Here is a 26435-nt window from a genome sequence, read left to right as displayed (position 1 = left end):
TATTAGTAGATATGGCCCAAAGTGACTTCAGCTCCAACCAGTAAAATGAGTAACTCTCCCCTTTGGGCTTGGGGTGGAGCTGGGTGGAGAGTAAAGATAAAGAAACCAGAAACCTCCTCCCCCTGTGTCCACCTTGTGTGGCCGTTAAAGATGAAGTCAATGGCTCTTAACCTTGGCTGCACGCTAGAATCACCTGGAGCCTTTACAGATTCTGATACCCAGTCCACGCCCCAGAACAGTCAAATCTGAACCTCTTAGGAGGACACGTGGTACCGGTGTGTTGCTTTAAGTTCTGCAGGCTATTCCTATGTGCAGCCAGGATTACAACTGGATTACAGAAGACAGTGCAGGTCCCTGGCATACTTTTGGTGCCCAGTGAATGTGAGCATCCTCGTCTTTGAATTGTTTCCTGCTCCCCCACCTCTCCCTTTTCTGAACTTGCACAGGTTGGTTTTGTATCAGACTTGGTCTTGCAACATGTACCACAGGTGACTTTGCCTCAGAGTTGGAGAATTTGTTTTCTTCCTCCTGTTGAAAAAGACAGAACTCTCTTCTTTTCTCACTTCTAATATACTGTCTCATCACTTATTTCATGCTTTCATCTTCCTTCCAATATTACTTAACTTCTTTTTACCTTTAAGACCTAGAATCTGTGGCTTTAGGAAGAATTCTAACTTCTGTGTCCTTAGGGATTGAATTTAGGCAAACCTTCTCGAGCATATCAGAAGGATCAGGGTGGAAGCAAAGCTTAAGGAATAAAGGGGGTTCCTAAAAATGGAGCACAATTCGTCTATTTCAGTAAAAATGCCTTAATGTTTTCTAAGCATTTTTTAACTCAAGCATTTTTAATAGGCTCACTTATGAGTCTTGTTGAAAAATAAATAAAATATACTTGTTTTCATTTAGGGAAGAGATCTTTTTCCATCTTAGGTGGTATTGTTGAAGGAGACAAAAAGGAGTCCAAAACTTGGCAACAGGCTAGCTTATTAGTGACATATTGGTCACAGAGGTGCTGGTAGAGCTACATTTTCTTCCTGCAGTTAGTATTTTAAGTGCCCACAAATTACATATGAAAGTCCAGATAACCTCCTTACAAAATGGAAGACTGAAAAATTATGGTCTTTGCAAAATCTTCATTTTTAAGGTTTTATAAATGTATTTTTGTCAATAGGCAGGTGACACATGTCCACTTGCTAGTTGTACTTTGAAGGGAGAAATAGTGCTAAACGATGCCAACCTTTGTCTATCATCATCAGTTCCAAATGCTGTAAGCAAGTGCAGATATCTGGAGATACACTTGCAACACTTGTGAATTACAGATTTCCTTTCTTCAACAATTTTTAAGAAAATCAAGAAAGCGAAACTCCAGAGGCACAAGGGAACTCTCTTTAGTAACTTTATTGCTTGAATCTGTAGGCATTTGAAGCAAGACTGTGAGGAGTTTAGCCAAATTGTGTTCATTTGCAGAAAATCCTAAGAGGACTCTAAGGAGAGTACTGACAAGCCAACTCTCGAAACAGGGTTAGAATTCACCTGGGAGGAAGTGGTGTTGGCACCAGGATGCCCACTGAGGCAGTTGTAATAGATGAATGTAATTCCAGACCTAAGGCTCTTACTGTAAGGATTCAGTGGAAGTAAAAGTGATGTTGTAAATGAAAAAAAGTCAAGAGACACATCTGATGGACATAAAAATAATAATTACGAACTAAAATTTTATTACAAGACTTCTTGATTATTTTTAATTCACCTTGATAAGAAAACTAGACAAGGGAACAACTCCTAGAGGGATAACAGATGCCTCAATTTTCATCATGTTTAAATTGATGAGCTAACCAGTTTGAAATGTCATGTAAATTGAAAATGATATGAAATTGAACAAAAGGGAAAAATTAGAAGGAGAAAAATTTGTGCATTACCTATGTAAGAAACTGAATTATGACATAGAAAAATACTGTATAGCCAAGTTTCCTGATATAGGTAGAAGGTTAACTATTTGCATTTTTAATTCAATAAGAATATGTATTTTAAGATGCTTTGGGGTTCTGATGATTACCAAGACAGATGGCTTTAAATCAGGAGCTTGTAATATACTTTTCAGCCCCAAAGCTATTTGGTAGTACTGTCAAGGGAATGTCAGTGTTTGATGCTAATCCTGTACTGTCTGGTGTCTTGTGTACTATTGGATTTTATAAATTCAAGACATCGTGCATACAGCTTTTAAAAAAGAAACCTGTAAGAAAGACTTGAAGTTCTTTTCATTCTCAAAGTGCCTTGTGTTGTTGCGTCCCATTTCCCTAGGAAAGTGACAGTATTGGAGGACCCTGATCAGAATATCCACCTGAAAAACTTGTCTCTTCATCAGGCAACCACAGAGGAAGAAGCTCTGAATCTGCTTTTCTTAGGAGACACCAACAGAATGATTGCAGAGGTAATAAGCATTTCTCTGCAAGCTGTTTTTTGCACATTATAAGATATAATAGAATTTTAGGGGCAGCAATGACTTTAAAAATAATTTCATCCCCATTTCATGTTAGGAGAAGGAAACCTAGATCCAGAGAATTGAGATTTTCCCAAGGTCTTCCAGCTAGTTAATGAGCAGGGACAAAAATCTAGTCTTTTTTAGTTTTATACTTTTAAATTTTCTACAAATTGATTTGCAGCTAGTCAGTGACAACTCATCAAAGTCTTAATTATAGGAATTTTTGCATAAGTTTTGAAACTTAAAATACATAGTTCATTCTTCCTAACCTCCAGTCATCCATGTATTGGCATATGTTTACCTATCCATGTATTTTCATGTATTTAGTGAATTAATATTTGTAAAGAATTTAGAATAATGCATGGAACATAGAAAGTGCTCTATGCATTTGCAGCTATTGTTGGCAGATCCAGGAACACTGCCACGGTATGTAGTATAAGTATGTCTCAGCGCGATATTGGGGATATACTTATACTAAAAACTATTTGTTGTTAATCTGACATTCAAACCTAACTGAGCACCTATATTTTACCTGGGAACCATATTCTGGAGCCAGGATTCTGGAGCCAACGCAGTCTTGGGCCCTAACCTCAACCAGTTACTGATTGGAGATGGAGGGTCACAAAGGTCTCATCCAGCGACACTGCAGTGAAAGGAATTAAGTGGTCTCCGTAGTGGTGGTGGTGATGTGGGAACAGTTCCCCAAGTGAACAGCTTACTGTGATCACGGGCACTTTCCTTTTTAAACCACACTCCCCGGGTTCTGTGTTCTGCCTTGTCTCTGATGACAAACAATAGGTGAGGACAGTAAGCTGGGAGGAGAAGTAGTCTGAGAAAGTCTCCCTCAAGTGACTTCTTTTCTGCCCCATTTTCACCCTCTGGAATGCACCACCTTAAATACAAGATAGATAAATGGAAAGAAAAGTCAGGTAGTGAAAGCATGGTGTTGACATCTGTTATTGTGTTGGGACCTTAGTTTTGTTGTTGTTGTTTTATTAGGTCTGCATCAGTACTCTTCAATAGACTAACTTAAATAAGTTGAGCTTAGGTGCCACATATAATATGGATTTGAGGACCCTTAACTTATTATTTTTATTTAAAGAGAGCGGTACATAGTTTTTAATTTCAGAATATCTTCTTTTGTTTACAATGTTTTGCATTTGTGTATTGCTTCAACATTTTGTCCATGCGATCATCTGTGATGCTCTTCTCACAATAATTGAAGAGAAAGGAATAAAGGCAGATTAAGAATTAGGGAGCGTAATAATGAAAAATTTAACATGCCCCACTAAAAATCCTCCTCCATACACAGTTTAATAAACAGCAAACGGAGTGGGACAGACTAGAGATGGGTCCTGCCCACCAATGGAATATGAAAAAGGTAGATCCATTAATGCTGCTGGAAAACACGGGGAAGCTTGTCCCTGCCTCACTGCTGACCTTCTTCCTGAGGTGACGCATCCCTAGAGGACTCCAGGCCTCATCCTCACAATTACGTCCCCTCATCTTTAATGGGTCAGGGAGGGCTCCTGGCCCTGGTTCACTATGACCTCTATTAGCTAAAAACCTTGGCCATTTGCTATTTTAAAGTTACGCCTTAACTTTAGCCAACTGCATCTTTTCAGACTATTGTAAAGTCTTGAGGACCTTAAGCTTCCTTTGTACAAGCTTATCTATCATGTCTTATCACCTTACAAAGTTCCAAAAGTCTTTTCCTATTATTTACTGTTGAGTGTTTAACAATAGTATAAATAGCTGAAACATGAAGAAGTCCAATTCTAACAATGTTGGTTATGCATTACTTTAAAAATGTATTCACTTTTTTCCTGTGTGAAGCCTGATATCTTTTAAACCAAATCTAATAGGTTTTGGATGTTTCTGTGCTTGGCTTTTATTTTTGTCTTTGGTAATAGCTACCATGTTATATCAAGAACCTGCTCAATAGAGTTGGCATTGTTGTAGATGCTTTATATATGTATATATTGTTTCTGATTCTTATTTTATAGATGGAAACTAAGGCTCAAAGAGTTAGACTACTTGCCCAAGGTCACACAGCTAGTAGGTGGCAGAGCCAGTGTTCAGCTCCAAGTCCGACCGTTTCAGAAGCTTATGTTCTTTCCCTACACCACAGTTCACAAGTTCAATAATCAAATTGACATGTCAGAATTTTCAAGTGAGGATACATTTCTGAATTATTTAAAAAATATAGCAAGTATGTAGCACTTCAGTTTATCTCTTGAATTCATTGAAAGCAAATACATAAAAATATAAATGAAGAGTAACTGTCAATCCCTGGAAATACTTTATTATTCAGTCTCCAGAGAGGCATGTTTTAGATTACAACCAAGCTGTCAGAATATAATTTGTCAGCACAGAATGAGCTTACCAGGATAAAAAGAACACACTAATCATTTTTTTTAAAAGGCGAGGTTCCCAATTTCCCATTTACATAGAGAAATCCAGAAGTTGGCATGGTAACCAGAAAACATTTGCAAAACAAAGTCTAAATATGGGGACCTAAAGTGGAGAGCTCTTCCCTTTTAAGTTCTCTACTTATAGCTAGCATTTTAAGGAAAAGTTATTAAAAATAGCTTTATCCTCTTCTTATTTTTAGAACTCACTCTTAAATAATTTCTGTAATCCTACCAATGTTTTGAATAAAACGTGATTATGTCCTTAGGGTAAATTTTTTCAAAAGTTGATTTGCTGTACCAGAGAGAATAAATATTGTGATAGCTGAACTGTGTGTGACCCAGTGTCAAAGCCCACCAGTAGCAAGTATAACTTGGTACTTTTTGTCTTATCATTGAAATGTTGCTCTCAATTAGTTACATCTAATTGAACAAGATATTCTGCATTTGATTGTTAGGCCCTGCACAGTCCCATTGCTGGAACTGTTTGTTCAGCCCTGACCACGGTCTAGAGCACTCTGTCCCCAAGTATGGCCCAAGGATAACTTGTATTAGGATACCCCATGGTAGTCAAAAGACAGTTTCCTGGATCCGATATCTGATGGATAGATTCAGAATCTGCCATGGAGCCCAGGAATATGCATTTTAGCATTTTAAATGTGCTCAGTCTAAATTTGGGGGCAGTTTGGGTTTTACCATTAAGAAGCTGGTTGAAACCCACTCCCAGAGAAGTATGTGATCAGGTCCATATTCTGTACCCTCACCAACATCACAGGATTTGAAAGTTCTTCCAATTTGGTAGGCAAAAAACAATTTGTTTTAACTTGCATTTTTGATTACCAAATTATTTTATATCTTTATTTGCCATTTGCATTTCTGTCTTTGTTTATGTGCTCTACTTGTTCTTCTCTTGGAGTGTCAGGGTAGGTCTGGTTGATTTGTTGACTCCATGAGGGCTGGCACTTGGTCTTGTTCACATCTGCTGCACCTAGAAACAAAGACTGATATATAGTAGGAGCTCAGTAAATAATTGTTGAGTGAATGAATAAAGATAACTTTTGCCTTTGTCATATATTTAGCAAACATTTTCCACCATTTTATAAATTTTCTTTTAGTTTTCATTTCTTTTTTTTTAACATAGTCAATCTTTTTATTTTACGGTTTCTCCTTTGGATGCCATGCTTAGAAGTGCAATAGCTCACTGATGAATAATTCTACTGATTAGAATGTGTTTTGTTTTGAATTGAAATCTGATGCCCAGTTGCATCTACCCCATTGTTCCTATTTTGGCCTGGGACATGGAAGGGGATGGTCATCATCAGGTTGGTGTGGATTTTATCGGAGGTTTCTGGAGCATGGGGATTTCACCTGGATCTTGACAGAAGCTGTACTGAATTAACAAAATCAGGTGCTCCCTCTAGGAGCAATCTCCACTGATAAAAGTGCCATTTAACTATTCATTTTAGGGAGTCATAATGTTGCTCACAGTGAATAATTAGACTAATATGGCCTTCTTTCACAAGCTAATTTGGAGAAGAGAATAGTGTTCAGGGTCCTTTCTACCAAAACTTCACAGTAGTGTCTGTTGTAGGTTAAATTGTCTCACCCTGTCAAATTCCTGTGTTGAAGCCCTAACCTCTAGTACCTCAGAGTGATCTTATTGAGAGATGGGGTCTTTACCGAGGTGATCAAGTTAAAATGTGGTCATTAGGTTGGGCCCTAATCCAATATGACTGGTAACCTTATAAAATGGGAAAATTTGGAGACAGACTCATATAGAGAGAGTGTGCCATGTGAACATGAAAACAGTCATCTACAAGCCAAGGAGAGAGGCCTGGAACAGATCCTTTCCTTATAACCCTCAGAAGGAATAACCAACCCTGCCAACACCTCCATGTGAGACTTCTAGCCTTCAGAACTGTAAGATAATAAATTTCTATTGTTTAAGCCACCTAGTTTGTTGTACTAGAAAACTAATACAGTGTCCAAATAACCTTGGATGTAATTTCTTGTATGATTGGTATCTGGTGTTGCTCTTGACCTTGATGAATTCAGGAGCGCTAATATGCTATATATAGTATAACATCTGGAAAGACCCTACAATTCTCAGCTAGCAACTATTGAAAGACAAGACTGTAGTCCTGTTCAACTCTATTCTCTCAGCATCTGGCAACTACATAGTTGGTCAGTCATTAATTAAAAATATTTTTTTGTCGAATTAATGTGGAGCAGAAGACCTGGTGATTTCAGGAGAAAAATCCTGCAATCTCAGACCCAGAATTGGGGGTGATTTTATGGTACACTGTGCCTCTTGGTGAGTACAGAATGCATCACAGATGACTTTGGCATTTTAAAATTTAATTTGTGGTGCTTCAGACCTTTTGGAAGACATCACTTTCTAAATAACCATCCTCCCAACAACATTTACAGGATTTGTAAATTATTTTCCCAGGAACTATTAGAGGTCTTTCTGCCTAATTCTTTGCTTGAAATAAAAAACATACTAAATGTATCTGAGTTATGCTGATGCGTTTTGTAAGCTCTCAGACTTTGCACTCTGTCAAACTTTTGGAGTGAGTTGTGTGACCTTGTAGAAGTGCAAAGACAATTGGGAGACAGGCTGTGAGTGGAGTGAGTAGGTTTGTACAGTTACTGAAACAGCTGTCGCTGGACACGTTGTCTAATAACACGAGGACAGCACGGGAAGGAAAGAGCAGCTTGACTGTGTGATTGTGTTTGTTAACAGCTCTCTAAGCCTCGATCTCCTTGTGTAGTGTGTGTGGGAAACAAGAGGATTTGGGTTGCAATTAGTGTTCCAGAATCATATTCCATCACACCATTAGAGAGACACTAAATAACACATCCTCACAGATTTTTGTTGGAAAGACATATTAGTTGTATATAATTAGCAAGTATACACCAAGATTTGTGAGCCTGAGAAGAGCAAAATATTTAACAGGGAAAATCCATTTCACACTGCTCTTATTATAATGAGAATAACATCTTTTATCATTAGGTCCCAATAGGCAGCTAGAAGCCTTAGCAAAAGATGTGTTGACAATTCTAAATTTTCTTATCTACTGTATATATGTTAGTAGGTATAGAAGGAAGGGAACTTAAATTTTGAGCACTTAATATATCCCAAGCATTTTTCTCCCTCTTTTTTATATTTTGTATATGAGAAATACACAGTCTTTCTTAACTAGTGACTCTGTCTTATAATATAGTTTGCATTCTGCTCTCATCTAACGTGATTAGTGGTATTGCATGAACTATAAGTTTCAAGTCTAAAATGTTTATTAAAATAAATGAAGTGGTACGGTGCAGCCATTAATAGAATATTAAAACATACTCACTCCATATACATAATTAGAGAAACACAATCTTCTTGGCTGTAAAAATTTAGCTACTGAGTTTCTTCTGACCTTTAAAATTCTGATTTCTGATTAAATAGCAGAAGAAAGTAATTTTTACTGTACTCCCTGTTACTGAAATTCACCACCAACAACAACAAAAAATGAAAAATAGAAGGGAAAAAGCCATCTTCAGTGAAATAAGGAAAGAGCCGTAACCTCAAACCGTGAGGAAATCTGCCAAATACTATGAAATTTGAATTACGGTGAGGGAGGTTGCTGAGAGCCAACACATATATCCTCCAACCTCAGGCAGGATACAGTTTCTCCTTAAAGAAAGTGTCACAATTCTTAAATGCAAATCCAATGATCTTCTGGTTAGGGTGGTGAGATCTAAGAAAACAGACAAGTACGATAGGGCAATATTATTTAGATATTCCTTCTACACTATAGAAGGTGAGTCTAAAGAAGAAACCTTAAAGACAGGCCATTTTTATGGTCAGTGGTCTAGGCTTATGGCCAAGAAAGATGGCCTTTGGTGAGTGGGATTCAGGGAGTTTGTGACTTAAGGGGTTTTGCCATCCCAGACCTTTTAGTGCAAAAATTTGAGGAAAGTATGTGCTCTTAAGGCTAAGAATGAAATATGTGCAGAGTAAAGGTACTCAGGACACAAACTGAATTTGAATATTCCCTTACCCATCTCCCAGACTACTCTCTAGGAAAAAGATGCACATGCTCAAAGATAAAATTATCAAAAAGAAAATACTAAAGATCTTTCCATGTATATGGAGTGTGGAGGGAAAAGCAACATACATTTGAAGACTCCTTACATTAGGAAGCAAGGCAGTATACTTCAGAATCTTAAATATGTTACCTAAAAGCAATATGTGTTTTTAAAAATAGCTTAAAAATATAGAAAGTTTCAAAGAAAAGATTACAAGACAAGAAAATAAAAGCAAGCTTGAAGAACTCAGAAATGAAAGAGAAGAAGAAAGCCATTATAGTGATGAAAGTGCCATTAAGAAACGAAAGAGAAGGAAGGAGAAAAGGAGGAGGAGAAGGAAGACAAGGAAGAAGAAGAGGAGGAAATGTGGCTGAAAAATAACTAAGGATATTTAAAATAATGAGAGAAAATGATACCTAGAAAGACAGCCAAAGGAGAAACCAATCTTGAGTAATTAGAAATCCTGAAGAAGAGTGAGAGGAACAGAAAAAAACATGGATAGAGAGTGAGAGAGAGAGAGAGAGAGAGAAGTTTCCTGAAATCTGGCATTAATTGAATCTGCGGATGAAAAGGCCATGCTGTGTCTAAGAAAAAATGGGAAAAGCTCAACTCCAAGATAAAATCTATTGAAGTTACTAATTTCCAAAGCTAAATAAAGAAACTTATGGACATCCAGTCTGAAAAATGCAAGCCAACTCTGAGTGAAGATTAAAAAAAGTTTGCTCTTGGACTTTTCCTTAGCAATATTCAGTGCCAGAAGACAGTGGAACAAGTTCTGAAGCAAGGATATTGTGTCCCAATAATTTTATACCCAGCCAAATTTTCAAGTTTTCCTTTAAAAACAAAAACATCAGACAAGTATTTTTAAGCATGTGTGACTCCTGGAAGAAAATGAACCGAGGGATCGTTTTTAAAAATTGCTTGACAATCAAGGCTAACCAACTAAGAGATAAATCAAATTAACGAATGTGAGAACCCAGAAGCATTACAAAAGGACTGGTGAGAAACACTGAATTTATTTAAATGTAGACATAAAACTAAACAACTGTGTAAGTAAATATTATAAACCTTGAAAATATAAATAATAATAGATATAACACAAATTTGGAGTTAGAAAGTAGAGGAGGGGTGGTGTTATAAGTGAGCTAATTTCCTTATATTTCAAAGCAAGAAAGTAGATACTGTCTAAATGTCAACCATGTAGTTAAAATCATGATGACCCAAGTCCTTTAATTCCATGAGTTTTCCTTAATTCTAAAGAGATACTTTTAGAGAAAAGATATACATCTCTTACCATGAAAAAACATTTATCTGAAGCTCACCAATCCCTTCAGTTTTATTTATTTTTCTATTAAATTCAAATAAAATTTAATTTAGTCATTTTCAATTGAGAATAGTATATTCTTAGAATATATAGGATATATATTAGAATATATAGAATATGTGTAGTATGCTTTTGTTTTGGTAAAGTACTTCTATATGTTCTTCTATATTAAAGGTATCTAAATACAATTTTTATCAAACATTAACATTGTTATTTTGGGGAGATTTTCACTTTCATCTTTGCTCCTTTTTGTGTTGTTTGGATTTTTAAAATAAAAAGTGTGGTAGGGATTACCAGCGCTTACCAAAACTTCTGTTTGTTCCTTCTAGCACATGCTTCCTTGAAGTTAAGGGAGTTCACTTGCTGTATCCAGTGCAATCTGAGTGAAAGTAGCATGTTACTTTTGTTTCGAAGCCTTTGAGAACTAGTATAAAGTTCTCCTTAATCTCCTTCCCTTTTGTGGCAAACCCTGAAGCTTTATGTTGTGGAGGTGGTCTTAGAAGATGGCAGCACCCCCATCAGCTTTGCTGGTGTCAAGTATGTGGAGCAGAGCCACCATTTAACAACACTGGAGAAATAACGTGAGCAAGAAAGAAACCTTTGTGATTTTTAAGCCTCTGAGATTATGGTGCTGTTTGTTCATTTGCTACCATAATATAACTTGATCTATCTTGATAAATATGCATCATTTTTACAAAATACTAACTCATTATTCTTCATAAAATTCAAATATAGCATGGCTTTTTTAGTAAGAAAACAATGTTTATGTTAGTATTATATATATCATCTATTTTCCAAATGGGTTTGAAGCAACTTACAATATTAAAACACATATAAACCTGGACCAAAAAAAATGTCAAAGAGGAAAAAAAAAATTTGAAGGTAAACTTGATTTAAAAGAAGATAGATGGATATGATAGACAACTGGAATGAGTTAATTATTGCCATTAAGGACAAAATTTAGCTATGATTCTTCAGGCAGACAAGTAAAAACAAGGGCATCATTTTGACATTTTTGGTTGTATAGTTTTCATTGTTCAGAGAGCAAATTTACGGGTATTGAATTGCAGGCAGATTGTATCCATACTTGTTTAAAGGGTCTTGTGTGGCAAAATGGGCAGTGTCTTGCCTGTAACTTTGAAAGAAATACAAAGACTTTATACTTCTGTCAGTCTTGTATAACATCTGAGAGCTTTATGTTAAATTGCTGTGTATTTAATTGAGTGTATCAGTCAGGATCTAACAAGGAAAACAAACTGCTCTGTATTTAAAACAGGAGAAATCAGTGCAGATAGTTTTGTTTCATGGATGATGGAAGAATCTGAGAAGCCAAACAGGGGATGGTAATACAACTCGTAGAGATGACCAACAACAGGAACCTATGACAATCTATAGGCAGGTCTCAGCGGGTAGGAGGCATTGGCAGGAGAGTGGAAGGGACGAGGAAGGGAAAAGCCAGAGTATCTCTCCCCTTCCCTGACTTTCCAGCTGGATGCCAGCTAAAAGGGGTCTTGGGGAAATCGTGCCTTTAGGACTCTGCATCTCTGTGATGTAGAGCAAAGTAGGGGAAAGGGAAGGAATTGATCAGAGGGCAAAGAGGCATAGATTAGCCCCTGAGTAAAACCATTTCTATAAGAAATAGGGTTAATAATTCAGATAGATTGCTTTTGGCTTATCTTCAATCAGGAATACACATGAGGGAAATGGCAGGAAGTCAGTTTGGGCTATAAGAAGTCAATGTTAAGAAGAAGCTATTCTTCTAGCATTTCTTGTCGATAGATACTTTCATTTTTTTGGCAGGCTGACTTTTGCATTAGTCCTTGTATTGGTTTCAAACTAGGAGGGAGGAGACAGGGGTCTTATCAACTGCCCAAAACCTTCAACAAGTAATTTGATCACGTTTTGGGCTTGCCACTTGGATTCTTGCCAATTCTAACAGCAAGAGATCTTCATAGCCATAGAGAGAACTGTGGAATCTTCAAAATGTGGAAAAAATATCATTGGACTATAAAATGGAGTGAAATAATGTATGTAATCACCAGACATCTATGCTTCTAGAGTTCTTCCTTCAGCATCTGTACTGTGAGTGACATTGTCCTCAAATCTGTGTCCGATACAGACCTCGATGTCTGAACTCGAACATTGCATTGAGAGCTACCACAATCAATTTGACAGGATAAACTTCTTTCATAAGAATAAAATTACTCAAATGTATATCTGAGTTCTGCTTTGTGTGTTATCACTACCTGTTTCTAGTTGTCTATACACAGGATAGTAACAGGTATTTTCAGTTTACTTATAATCTCGAGGTATACAGTATGTATAGAAAAAGGTTTTCCCTAAAGACAGTTTAAATGAACTGCTATAAATTCTTGAGAAGATCATTAGACTTTTTAGCCCCGTAATATCATTTTTTCCAGTTATGTGTATGGTCAGACTTGGAAATTGTTAAGCCCGACTGAATTTTAAGAGGAAGAGAAGAGAGAAAAAATGTTAACCTTAATTTAAAAGATGAAAAATGTATATGCTAGACAACAAGAATGCCATTGAGGACCAAATTTAGCTATGATTCTTCTTGCAGTCAAGTAAATAAAAGGTGGGGGAGCATTTGGGATGATATATTTTCCATTGTTAGAGAACAAACCTTTGTCCTGGTGTTGATATGATGATACCCAGTTCAAGGATATTAAACAAGGATGATAATTGAACATAGCTCTAATTAAACATGTAGGTAAAATTCTTCCTCAATTTGCCATGTGCGCTGACTTTAGCATACTTATATTTTTATATAAATGTATTTGATTTGCCAAATTTTGGAGAAATGGCCCATAGGGAAGCAATCTTCTAAATATTGACATCCAACAGAAGAAGAGCCATCACTAATTCTGGCTTTCAATTTTCCTAAAATTTTGAAGTCAGCTAACAGATCTTTGAAGACATGAAAATCAAAAATCCATCAAATTGATTCCAGACCTGTTAGAAGGGATATATAATAAAACAAAATAGGCTATTCTTATCAGAAAGGTGAATCACAATTGCTAAAACATTCTTATCATATGTTTCAGATTGCTCCAAAGCTTACTTTTAAATTTAAAAAAAAATTGGTGTGCCTGGTCTGTTTTTCTCTTTTACACAGTTGCTTTGATAATACCCTGGACCTAGAAATCTTGCAACTAGGGAAAATGAGTTTGATTACTTTTCTAAAAGCCAGGTATCTTATAAAAAGAAAAATCAGAAAGGAAAATGAGCAGTTTAGGGTCATTAATTCCCATACAGGGCTATCAAATTGGGGATATTTTGCTGCTAAGCAGTATGTTCTGAAACAACTTCAGAAAAGATCAAGACAGGTGTTTATAGGGTCACATGCTAAACCACTAAGTTTGGTCAGGCCTCACTTTTCCAGGCTGAGTTAGAGTACAACAAGTGTGTGGTGGGCCTCCTAACCAACCCATTTGCCATGGGAGGAATTAGATAAGAAATCATTTAACCAGTTGGGGGAGGGTTAGATAATCCTCAGTTAAGGGTGAATTTTAACCTAAAAGGCTCAGATATCAGTCTGAGAAACACATGGAGGCTAGTATTTTCAGTCTTCAATTCAGTTAGAGCAAATGATCAAAGGAACAGATCAATTAGGATATCTGGTTAGAAAGTGTTATCAAACAAGGAGAATTGGAGTGAAAGCTGAATTCTGGATTCTGTGTCTGCTGCTGTTCTAAGATGGTTTGCTTTAAAAAGTCTTAAGCATGTGTATTATATACTCCTGTTCAACCTAAGAGAGAATTCTCTTCACCTGACCTATTCTAAATTAGGGGAAATTCTTGTTGAGCTATTTCACTGCAAAATAGAGACCTGATTGAAGAAAGAAAGATTTTGGTACATAAGAGTGGAATATAAGCTATAAGATATGACAAGAAAAAGAAAGTATTCAAAGGATCCTAGGAAATCTTAATATGTAATATAAAGAAATTACTTGACTCATTGAAGACTGTATTTATTAACTATTTGTAATCATTTTTTGTTTTTTTGTTTTGTTTTTTTTTGCGGTACGCGGGCCTCTCACTGTTTTGGCCTCTCCCGTTGTGGAGCACGGGCTCTGGACACGCAGGCTTACCGGCCATGGCTCACGGGCCTAGCCGCTCCGCGGCATGTGGGATCTTCCCGGACCGGGGCACGAACCCGTGTCCCCTGCATCGGCAGGTGGACTCTCAACCACTGCGCCACCAGGGAAGCCCTGTAATAATTCTTGAAGTGATTGAAAACATGAGATTAACTAAAAGTAGAAAAATTGTTACAAAAAAAATAATAGTATATTATATAAACACAAAAATCATAATTCACATATCAATTTTTGCCCTTAAATTAAAATTTTCAATCTTGAAAATGGCCACACACCCACAAATCATGAAGAAATAATGAAAAAAGTGAAAATTTTTGTTGATCTACCAATAGGAATATGTGTAACAAAATCATAGAGCATCAGGATTAGTAGTTGTACATCTGCAGATTCCAACAGGAAAGATGAATAAACAGGCTTTTGTAAATGCTTATCACTGTTACCCAATTCTTGTTGCTATACCATTTCTTTTCAAATTTCTCTTTCAGCCTAGGAGTATCTCCTGCTCTGCAGAAAATGATTCTTGTTCAGTGAAAGAGCTTCTTAGGGTGGTAGCCCAGCCAGTGCCACTAAGTGACTTGAAGGGCTGGTGGAGAAGGAGCTTTAGCCTTCAATACGGACATGTGGTGTTTCCTCGATTTAATGCTATGTTATGTAAAGCTGCAAAAGCAGCTTCAAGTACCACTCCACAAGTACATTGCTACTCCAAGCCCCTTTTAGATAGACAGTTTGAAGCCACCATTGACTGACAAGGTCATTTTTGAAGCACCTTTTATAATCTGCACCACTCTTTACACTGCAAGAAATGGGCTGACCACCAAACACTCAGTTGTAGCCTGGTAGATTCCACTGTCATCCCTCACTACCCTCTGCTGTAAACTGTCCATTACAATGTCACAATTTTTTAAATGATAGATATTTAAAAATCCATTTGGAACAATGGATTTTTCCAGAGTTTGGATATTAATTATCTTCTACTCTATGCACAAATGTTTAAATGGCCTTTCTCAACACAGTAGTTAATGCCAATTGGGAATAGTCCAAGGGAATTCATGAAGATAAATGAATTTTGAGTAGGCTTATTTTGGGAGGAGGAGAAGGGCATACTTTTCCCATAAGACATACTGGCCAATACTTGACCATCAAGAGGACATTCCAGGCAAGAGAAAAGGCAGTTGAAGATGTACAGTGTAGTGGATAATAAGAGCCCTGGAGTCAGGCATAAAGGGTAATTGAAGCCCAAGATATGTGTAGAGATTGGAGTCAATCTTGCTGTACAAATAATTCTAATTTTTAGACTCAACTTATATTGCATGGATTTAAAGAGTTTGCAGTTATAGTCTCTGAATTATTTGGCAATTTTTAGAAATTATGAAGCATGCCATAGAGATTCCAGAAAACTAGAAATGAGCAAGAGCCAACGATTTAACAAACATTTTTGAACACTATTGTGTAATGTTATGCTAGGGTTACAATGATGTGTGAGACACCGTCCCTGCCCCCAAGGAGCTCAGAGTCTAGGTGGGAGGAGGTGGGAAGTGGAGAGCCTTTGTAGAGGAGGTAACCTTTCAGGTAGGCTTTCAGTGAGAAGTCAGCTTTTGCTGGGCTGGAGATGAGAAAGAGGAAAACTAACTTTCCTTGACCACAGATTACCAATATGATGAATCTGTAAGGGACCCAGTGAGCCTGGGTTTTAGACTTTTACTCTATAAAAGAAAGTCATTTATTCTCAACTCTGCAAAAAAAGAAAACATTTGGAAAATGACAGGTTAATATTTTTTATACCAAATCCTAAAAAAGAATCTGAAAAATGATTGTTAAATGATTCACTTTAAACTAATTTCATTCACTTTTCTGATAGGGTTATAAAAATTCATAGGTCAAGTGAATTCAAGTTATTTAATAAAGTCTCTCAAAATATCCTTGGGAGATATAAAGAGAAATTGAAAGTATATGAAAGTACTTGGATTGAAGCCAATTAGAAAATACCCCTAATTATTGCCTAGTGGAGAAGAAAGTACGGGTGTCTTCATGGAATACTATTGTTCTGCCCTACTCCATGTCTTACAAAATTGTTTGGGTGAGGAGATACAGGATAGTTTCATTCGTTGACAGCGCAAAATTGCAAAACAGTCAAAATTCAGAATTATCTCAACAGATAGTAATGTTGGGATAAAAACTAATCAAATGCAGTCATCAAATAAACAAGTGTGTGTGTTTCCCAAAGAAATTCCATAGCATGGGTAAAAGGCTGGAGCAAATATGGTTTATCACTTCGTGTGCTATTTATTGGCAACGCTAGATTTGGATTGCTCAGATTCCAGTTTCCTCTGCTGTGGTTAGGCTACATTTGAAAGCATAAATTCAGTTCAGAGTGTCAGATTGCCGTACTTTAAAAATAGTTTGATAAACAGTTGTATCAGATACAGTTGTAGGAACCGGAGATATTAGTCTTAGGGAGCATGCTAGTTTAATTCAGGGATTTAGGTGGGATTGATGTAATCAAATATGTGTTTTTGAAGTATTACTCTGTCTGCAAGGTGGAGAACAGTTGGAGGAGCCAAGAGTAAATATGGGAAGACTAGTAAGGAAAGAATGTAGTAGCCCAGGTGAGAGGTAAAAGATATTTGGAGATGGAGCAAAGCTGACAGAGGTACGTGCAGTAGGACGGATTGGATATCCATCCGTGGGACACAGAAGGAGGGAAAGTGATGAGGTTGTTTGGGGTAACATTAAGTTCAAGATGCTGGCAGGGCATTTTAGTGACAGTTTTCAGTCCAGCTCTTGGACATTCTACTCTGGGGTACAGAGAAATTGTGGTTGGAAATAAGGACATGGGAGGCATCTGAACAAAGTGAACATCAGCAGTGAGACATTCTTATGACCTTTTACAGTTCATGGACCACTTCAACATTTCAATCCGTAATTACTACAACTCTTTGCAGCAAAGCAAGTCTTATTGCATTTCAAAGGCATGAAAAACCAAAATTACTTTACGTAAATTTGCTTAAGATTTCAACACTAGTAACTGATGGAACCAGGGCTTGAAGAAACCAGGTCATCCGACACCCAATTCTAAAATTTTGGTTGTGTGATTTTTAACTACACTGCAGTACCAATCCAATGAGAATCAGAGCTATGGAAGAGTTCCCCAAGAGGAAGAAATATGATGACCATAGCTTGGGACATGCCTATTTTAGGGACTGGAGAGAAAAGGGTCAATAAAGGAAAAGGAGACAGAGCAAGCAGTTAGAGCGAGTGGTTTTTTTGTTGTTGTTGTTGTTGTTAATTTTTTACTCAATTCTTTCTTTCTTTCTTTATGTTTGGCTGTGTTTGGGTCTTATTTCTGTGCGAGGGCTTTCTCTAGTTGCAGCAAGCGGGGGCCACTCTTCATCGCGGTGCGCGGGCCTCTCACTATCGCGGCTCTCTTGTGGCGGAGCACAAGCTCCAGACGTGCAGGCTCAGTAGCTGTGGCTTACGGGCCTAGTTGCTCCGCAGCATGTGGGATCTTCCCAGACCAGGGCTCGAACCCGTGTCCCCTGCATTGGCAGGCAGATTCTCAACCACTGCGCCACCAGGGAAGCCCTAGAGAGAGTGTTTGACTCTAGAAACCTAGGAATAGAAGGAGCGTGGAGAGCTTCCATAATGAGGGAATGGTTAACATTCGTAGGTTTTACCTGAAAGATCAGGATGCTCAGTGCTGAAAACAGATCACTTTCTTTCCTGCACATTTACCTTTTTCTCATTGTTCACTCTCATTTCACACATTTTGTCATTAGCTCCTGAACTAGATTATAAATGCCTTGAGGGCAAGGTCCAGGCCTTCTTTTCCTTCTTGTCTCTGTACTGCCTAATACGGGGCTATATACTCAGAATGATACGAAATGTGAAAGCTCTCTGCATGCAGATGATTAATCATCACTAGAATTTTTCCAAAGGCACTGTCTCTAGTGCCAAGAGCACATTTGTTTAAAATGTGCACTTAAATTTGAATGAAATCTGCCTAAATGGTGCCGTCTGTTCTTAGGCAGTTTCAAAAATGTTTAAATACAATTTTACCTTTAAAAGGACAAACGTAGGGGCATGCCTATGAGACATAAAGATGTCCTTAAATAAACACAGAGCAGACACTGGCATATTCAATCACACTTAAACAGCTATACATAAAGAATGTTTTCTGAGGTTTAAGAAATCTTTCGCTAAGAGTACACCAACTACTACTTCATGCAGAAAATATTTATGAGAAGTTACAAAATTGTAGGCATGGACTCCTACACATTACTGCATTTTAATTACAAACTACAGAAAGAAATACAATTTAATTTGATGTACCCTTTGAAATGGGTTCACTCTTCCACTATTTGTAATGGTCCACATTTTACTGTGATTTCAGTGCATCAATTTGAAAGCTGAAGACAGCTGTTGGGGATAGTCTCTATGTTAGTCATTTATATCGATTGTCATTTGACTTTTGTTACAGTGCTGTACGATTCATTGTTGTGCAAATATAACAGTGAAATGAAACCCACGTTTAAGTTCTGCAAATAACTTACAGTCACTTCCAAAGCACCTCAACTTAGGTTCTAAATTTGAGTTTGCGGTTTTAGATGTACGGTTATTTGCTGATCCACTTTAGCATGCAAAATCACACACTGGCTAGGTTTAGGTATAGTTATTGTGGCAACGAGTAATGGGTCAAATTTTCAGCCTATGTAACTCCCTAGCTACATCATCATCACGAAAACTATGCCAGTATTTTGACATCTCTGTATTTTGCTAGTTGGTGTAAATCAGTGATCGTGTATATCAAGAATTTATATTTACAGAAAGAATTTCTGGTTGAAATAGCATCTAAATATATTGCCCTATCTGAATACAGGTATATCTGTATGGAAAGTCTTTCGTTAAATCCTGTTTTGCAAAGGTGGAGATCTGAACGTGTTTACTCACATGAGCATTCTTTTGGAATATTTTTAGATAATTTTTATTTTAGATATTTTGAGATATCTGATATCTATTTACTTCTGAGAATTTTTAAATAAAAATAATAGGATATTTCAGATAAAGTTGAAGTCTCCTTGTTGGCCTTTCACTTCCATCCCTCACAAAGGCAACAACTATCATTAATTTGCTATATCCTCCAGTCCATGTTTTACGCTTTTAATGACCTAAGTTATAGCACCATGAACTAATATTTTTAGATAATATTGTCTTCTTAATTATCTAAGTTCTATCATAGTATTTATATTATTCTTTAACTTGCCATTTTTCCTCAGCATTCTATTTTAGGAATCTATGTCAGTCTATACAGAAGTTTAATTTTCTGTAATTTGAATTATCCCAGTTTATTCATCTTTCCCACCACAGATGTCCATTTAGGCTGTACATCTTGCACCAACTTTTTGCTACCCCAAGCAGTATTGCAGTGGATGTCCATCCATCTCTCTGCCTCTGTCTCTCTCTCTCCCAGGTAATGTACCTGGCCCAGGTTTCTCTCTAGGAAATATACCTAGTAGTCAGGCTGTTGCTGGCTTGTGGGCCGTAGGGAATTCTCTCAAAAAAGATTCTTGATTTACATTCCTACCAGCAGTGTGTAAAAGTTCCTGCTTCCTTATATCCTTACAAACACTTGTTTTGTTAGAGTTTATTTTTTTAAATTTGCCCGTCTAGTAGAGGTGAATGAAGTAGTTTGTTGTTGGGTTTTAATTACTTGTCTTGACTATTTGTAAGCTTGAGCAATTTTTTCAAAGACTTGTTGACCATTTTCATGTTTCCTCTTTATGGGATGCCTGTTCATATCCTTTGCTCATTTTTTCTGTGTTGTTTTTCTTATTGATTTGTGGGGGTTCTTTATTTCAAATAGTAATCTTTTGTCAGCCATATATATTGCCAATATCATTGCCCAGTCTTTTAACTTTACGGTAGATCTCATCACACAGAAGTTCTTTAATTTTGGATTATTTGGTCAAATATTTCAAATCCATTCAGTTTTGTGTTTTGTGTCTTATCATAGATTATCTATTACTACCTTGGGTTGATTACAATATGCTTCTATATTTTATGAATGTTAAGGTTGTGTTCTTTTACACATAAGTCTATAATACATTCTGGGATTTATTTGTGTGTATAGTGTGAGAGAGCAATCTAAATTTACTTTTTCAGGGTGGTTAGACCATTACTCCAACATCATTTGTTAATAAGTCCATCCTTTCTCTACTGTGGTGTGATGTCACCCATACCTTATACAGAGTTCCTTAAATGAGCACAGCATGTTTCACTGATCTAATTCTCTATCTGTTCCTGCACCAGTCCCACAGTTTTAATTACTATGGTGTTATGATTATTCCTTGATATATAGCAAGACAAGACCCCTTTCCTTATTATTCTTTCACCGAATTGTTTTTGATTATTTTGCCAATATTTGCTCTTTCATCTGGTTTTTAGAATTAATTTGTTTTGTTCTGCAAACAAAACCAGTGGCATTTGTATTTCAATTGCATTGAATATATAGATTAATATAGAGAGATTAATATAGAGATTAATTTTGAATTTTCCCATCTATGAAATGGTATATTAACATCTGGTACACCATTTATTCAGATTTTCATTTTCTCTGCAAATTACACATCTTTTATAAGATTAATCTCTTAGTGTCTCATCATCTTTGTTGCTATTACAAATAAAATATTTCCTGATTAATTGTTGCTGGATTATTAGAACTTTATTGATTTTTCATATTGGTCTTGCATCCCGCAACCCTGCTAATCTTTTTAGCCCTTAACAGTTTATTTGTAGACATTCTTGCATTTTCTTTGTAAACCACAATATTTTCGGTATATAATGACACTTTAATTTCTTCTTTTCCTGTCACTATGCCTCATATATTTTTCTTGTTTATTACCTTGCCTGGAAGCCCCAGTTCAGTGTTGGGTAGTAGCAGTGATGTTGGGTATCCTTGTCTGTGGATTGTGTTTACAATTCTGTAATGCATTCTCTTTATGAACCCATTCTCAGCTCTTTTACCATGAAATTCACATTGAAAATTTTCAATATGGCTAGCCAAAGGTAAGGTATGGATTGTGGTCATGTAATGAAATAACATTCTACTACTGGTTAAGAGGTCCCAAACTTTACCTCATTCACACTCTTTTTTCACTTTCTGAATGAACCAGCCACATCTGTTATCAGTCATTCAGGAGAAAATAATTCATGTTAAGTATCTCAGCTACAAGTGTTTTTACTCCATTTGAAAGTGTTCACTTCCTGGGAAATGAAGTCTTTTCACTGGAAATATAAATTTAAATCTGTTGATATTCCACAGAAATTCTCATTGTTCGCATTACTTCTTTTTTTTAACATTTTTATTGCAGTATAATTGCTTTACGATGGTGTGTTAGTTTCTGCTTTATAACAAAGTGAATCAGTTATACATATACATATATCCCCATATCTCTTCCCTCTTGTGTCTCCCTCCCTCCCACCTCCCTATCCCACCCTTCTAGCTGATCACAGAGCACCGAGCTGATCTCCCTGTGCTATGGGACTGCTGCGCACTAGCTATCTATTTTACATTTGGTAGTGTATATATGTCCATATATATACTACCACTCTCTCACTTTGTCCCAGCTTACCCTTCCTTCCCCCTCCCCGTGTCCTCAAGTCCATTCTCTAGTAGGTCTGCGTCTTTATTCCCATCTTGCCCCTAGGTCCTTCATGACCATTTTTTTTTTTTTTTAGATTCCATATGCAGTGTTAGCATACGGTATTTGTTTTTCTCTTTCTGACTTACTTTACTCTGTATGACAGACTCTAGGTCCATCCACCTCACTACAAATAACTCAAATTCGTTTCTTTTTATGGCTGAATAATATTCCATTGTATATATGTGCCACCTCTTCTTTATCCATTCATCTGTCGATGGACACTTAGGTTGCTTCCATGTCCTGGCTATTGTAAATAGAGCTGCAGTGAACATTGTGGTACATGACTCTTTTTGAATTATGGTTTTTCTCAGGGTATGCCCAGTAGTGGGATTGCTGGGTCGTATGGTGGTTGTATTTTTAGTTTTTTAAGGAACCTCCATACTGTTCTCCATAGTGGCTGTATCAATTTACATTGCCACCAACAGTGTATGAGGGTTCCCTTTTCTCCACACCCTCTCCAGCATTTATTGTTTGTAGATTTTTTGATGATGGCCATTCTGACTGGTGTGAGGTGACACCTCATGGTAGTTTTGATTTGCATTTCTCTAATGATTACTGATATTGAGCATTCTTTCATATGTTTGTTGGCAATCTGTATATCTTCTCTGGAGAAATGTCTATTTAGGTCTTCTGCCCATTTTTGGATTGGGTTGTTTGGTTTTTTGATATTGAGCTGCATGAGCTGCTTGTAAATTTTGGAGATTAATCCTTTGTCAGTTGCTTCATTTGCAAATATTTTCTCCCATTCTGAGGGTTGTCTTTTCGTCTTGTTTATGGTTTCCTTTGCTGTGCAAAAGCTTTTAAGTTTCATTAGGTCCCATTTGTATATTTATGTTTTCATTTCCATTTCTCTAGGAGGTGGGTCAAAAAGGATCTTGCTGTGATTTCTGTCATAGAGTGTTCTGCCTATGTTTTCCTCTAAGAGTTTGATAGTGTCTGGCCTTACATTTAGGTCTTTAATCCATTTTGAGTTTATTTTTGTGTATGGTGTTAGGGAGTGCTCTAATTTCATTCTTTTACATGTAGCTGTCCAGTTTTCCCAGCACCACTTATTGAAGAGGCTGTCTTTTCTCCATTGCATATTCTTGCCTCCTTTATCAAAGGTAAGGTGACAGTATGTGTGTGGGTTTATCTCTGGGCTTTCTATCCTGTTTCATTGATCTATATTTCTATTTTTGTGCCAGTACCATACTATCTTGATTACTGTAGCTTTGTAGTATAGTCTGAAGTCCAGGAGCCTGATTCCTCCAGCTCTGTTTTTCTTTCTCAATATTGCTTTGGCTATTCGGGGTCTTTTGTGTTTCCATACAAATTGTGAAATTTTTTGTTCTAGTTCTGTGAAAATGCCAGTAGTAGTTTGATAGGGATTGCATTGAATCCGTAGATTGCTTTGGGTAATATAGTCATTTTCACAATGTTGATTTTTCCAATCCAAGAACATGGTATATCTCTCCATCTATTTGTATTATCTTTAATTTCTTTCATCAGTGTCTTATAATTTTCTGCATACAGGTCTTTTGTCTCCTTAGGTAGGTTTATTCCTAGGTATTTTATTCTTTTTGTTGCAGTGGTAAATGGGAGTGTTTTCTTAATTTCACTTTCAGATTTTTCATCATTAGTGTATGGGAATGCAAGAGATTTCTGTGCATTGATTTTGTATCCTGCAAGTTTACCAGATTTATTGATTAGCTCTAGTAGTTTTCTGGTAGCATCTTTAGGATTCTCTATATATAATCTCATGTCATCTGCAAACAGTGACAGCTTTACTTCTTCTTTTCCAATTTGGATTCCTTTTATTTCTTTTTCTTCTCTCATTGCTGTGGCTAAAACTTCCCAAACTATGTTGAATAAGAGTAGTGAGAGTGGGCAACCTTGTCTTGTTCCTGATCTTAGTGGAAATGCTTTCAGTTTTTCACCATCGTGGACGATGTTGGCTGTGGGTTTGTCATATATGGCCTTTATTATGTTGAGGTAACTTCTCCCTATGCCTACTTTCTGCAGGGTTTTTATCACAAATGGGTGTTGAATTTTGTTGAAAGCTTTCTCTGCATCTATTGAGATGATCATATGGTTTTTCTCCTTAAACTTGTTAATAGGATGTATCACATTGATTGATTTGCATATATTGAAGAATCCTTGCATTCCTGAGATAAACTCCACTTGATCATGGTGTGTGATCCTTTTAATGTGCTCTTGGATTCTGTTTGCTGGTATTGTGTTGAGGATTTTTGCATCTATGTTCATCAGTGATATTGGCCTGTAGTTTTCTTTCTTTGTGACATCTTTGTCTGGTTTTGGTATCAGGGTGATGGTGGCCTCGTAGAATGAGTTTGGGAGTGTTCCTCCCTCTGCTATATTTTGGAAGAGTTTGAGAGGGATAGGTGTTAGCTCTTCTTTAAATGTTTGATAGTATTCGCCTGTGAAGCCATCTGGTCCTGGGCTTTTGTTTGTTGGAAGATTTTTAATCAGTTTCAACTTCAGTGCTTGTGATTGGTCTGTTCATATTTTCTATTTCTTCCTGGTTCAGTCTTGGAAGGTGTGCTTCTCTATGAATTTTTCCGTTTCTTCCAGGTTGTCTATTTTATTGGCATATAGTTGCTTGTAGTAATCTCTCATGATCCTTTGTATTTCTGCAGTGTCAGTTGTTACTTCCCCTTTTCCATTTCTTATTTTATTGATTTGAGTCTTCTCCCTTTTTGTCTTCATAGTCTGGCTAATGGTTTATCAATTTTGTTTTACAACATTTTTATTGTAGACTCCTATGAACCAAGCTTCAACCCGTTCCCACTGCATATTCACCATTCACTTATCAAGCAAGGAACCAGGATCTGCAACTGTGCGACAGGCCAAGCTGCATTTGGTTGACCTGGCTGGTTCAGAGCGAGTTGCGAAGACTGGAGTCGGGGGCCAGCTTCTGACAGAGGCCAAGTATATCAACTTGTCACTACATTACTTAGAACAGGTAAATGGGTAGGGTGGGATGTACCTATTTTAACCATGTTTTGACCATGTACTTCACATCACGCATTCTACTAGCATTTTTGTCTTGTTTTGTTTTGTTTCTCTTCTTTTACTGTGGCAAAGTATATATAACGTAAAATTACCATTTAACTAATTTTTACAATTCAGTGGCATTAAGTACATTCAAAACGTTGTGCAAGCATCACCATCATCCATTTCCAGAGCTTCTTATGATCCCAAACAGAAACTCTGTACCCATTAACCAGTAACTCACAATCTCTTTATACTCCCAGGCCCCCATCACCTCTGTTCTACTTTCTGCCACTATGAATTTGCCTGTTCCTGATTTTCGTATAAGTGGAATTATACAATATTTGTCCTTTTGTGTCTGATTTCTTCCACTTAGCATAATTTCTAGGTCCATCGTGTTTTAACGTGTATCACGATTTTCTTCCTTTTTAAGGCTAAATAATATCTCATTGTGTGTGTGTAGATATAAATATAGATATATAGTATTTAGTATATCCATTCATCTGTTGATGAACATGACTTGTTTCCGCCTTTTGGCTATTGTGAATAATGCTGCTATAAACATTGGTATAGCTACTAGACTTCTGTATAATCCATTTCATTTAAACCTCACAACAGCTCTGCACTGTAGGTATTAGTTATTACCCACATCTTACAGTTTTTTTAACTCCGGTCTTCCACAGGCCTTCCTGAGATTACACAGCTAGTGCTGAGATAGGGATTTGAACCTCGAATTGCTTGGCTCCAAAGCCTATACTTTTTTTCACTATACCTTGTATTTTTTTGTAAAATTAGTAGTGGGTGTGAATATAAGTTGGAAACGACCTCCATGGCCTATTTTTTTCGGGCTGGTAGATTAGCTATGAGACCATAATGTGGAGATGACCAGTATCTTTTCCATTTGTAGTGACTTCATCTAGTTGGTGATTCTGACCCTGCAATGGTTCTCTTTGCCTTAGCATCCCTCCCTGTCCCTACTCCAAGTTTACTACAGTCCATCCCAGTGCATGCTTAATTTTTAATTTCTGAATTTTATTCCAAAGGCAGAGAAAGCTCATCTGAATTTTGCTAAATAAATCTTCCAGAGAAAATTTCTCCCATCTAAAAGGAGTGCATTGAATTAAATTATTTCTCAAGTTCCTTTCAGCTCTGTGAGTATAAATGTTGTGAGTTGAATGTTAAAGATGGCAACTAATTCTGAAAAAAAAAAGAAAGAAAGAAAGAAAGAGAAACATGATCAAAAACTGGAGTGGAGAAGTACAGAGGATATTGGTGAGGCAAAAGGGTCCGTTAATGAATGTTGGAGACTGAAAGATTTGAGAAAAAAGACTACTTT

General features: G+C 36.8%; 1 protein-coding gene across 1 annotated transcript in view; it reads left to right on the top strand.

Annotated features, from left to right (window-relative positions):
* The window catches only part of KIF6 (kinesin family member 6), a 393945-nt gene that overhangs the window by 115368 nt on the left and 252142 nt on the right, over window positions 1-26435 (top strand). The window contains exons 6-7 of the mRNA XM_033424088.2: window positions 2299-2428; window positions 24864-25070. Of these exons, the coding sequence (XP_033279979.2) occupies window positions 2299-2428; window positions 24864-25070 (337 nt within the window). The remainder of the gene's footprint in view (window positions 1-2298; window positions 2429-24863; window positions 25071-26435) is intronic.

This window comes from Orcinus orca, chromosome 10, assembly GCF_937001465.1.
Source record: "Orcinus orca chromosome 10, mOrcOrc1.1, whole genome shotgun sequence".
Taxonomy (NCBI): Eukaryota; Metazoa; Chordata; class Mammalia; order Artiodactyla; family Delphinidae; genus Orcinus; species Orcinus orca.
This window is presented reverse-complemented; position numbering and strand designations above follow the sequence as displayed.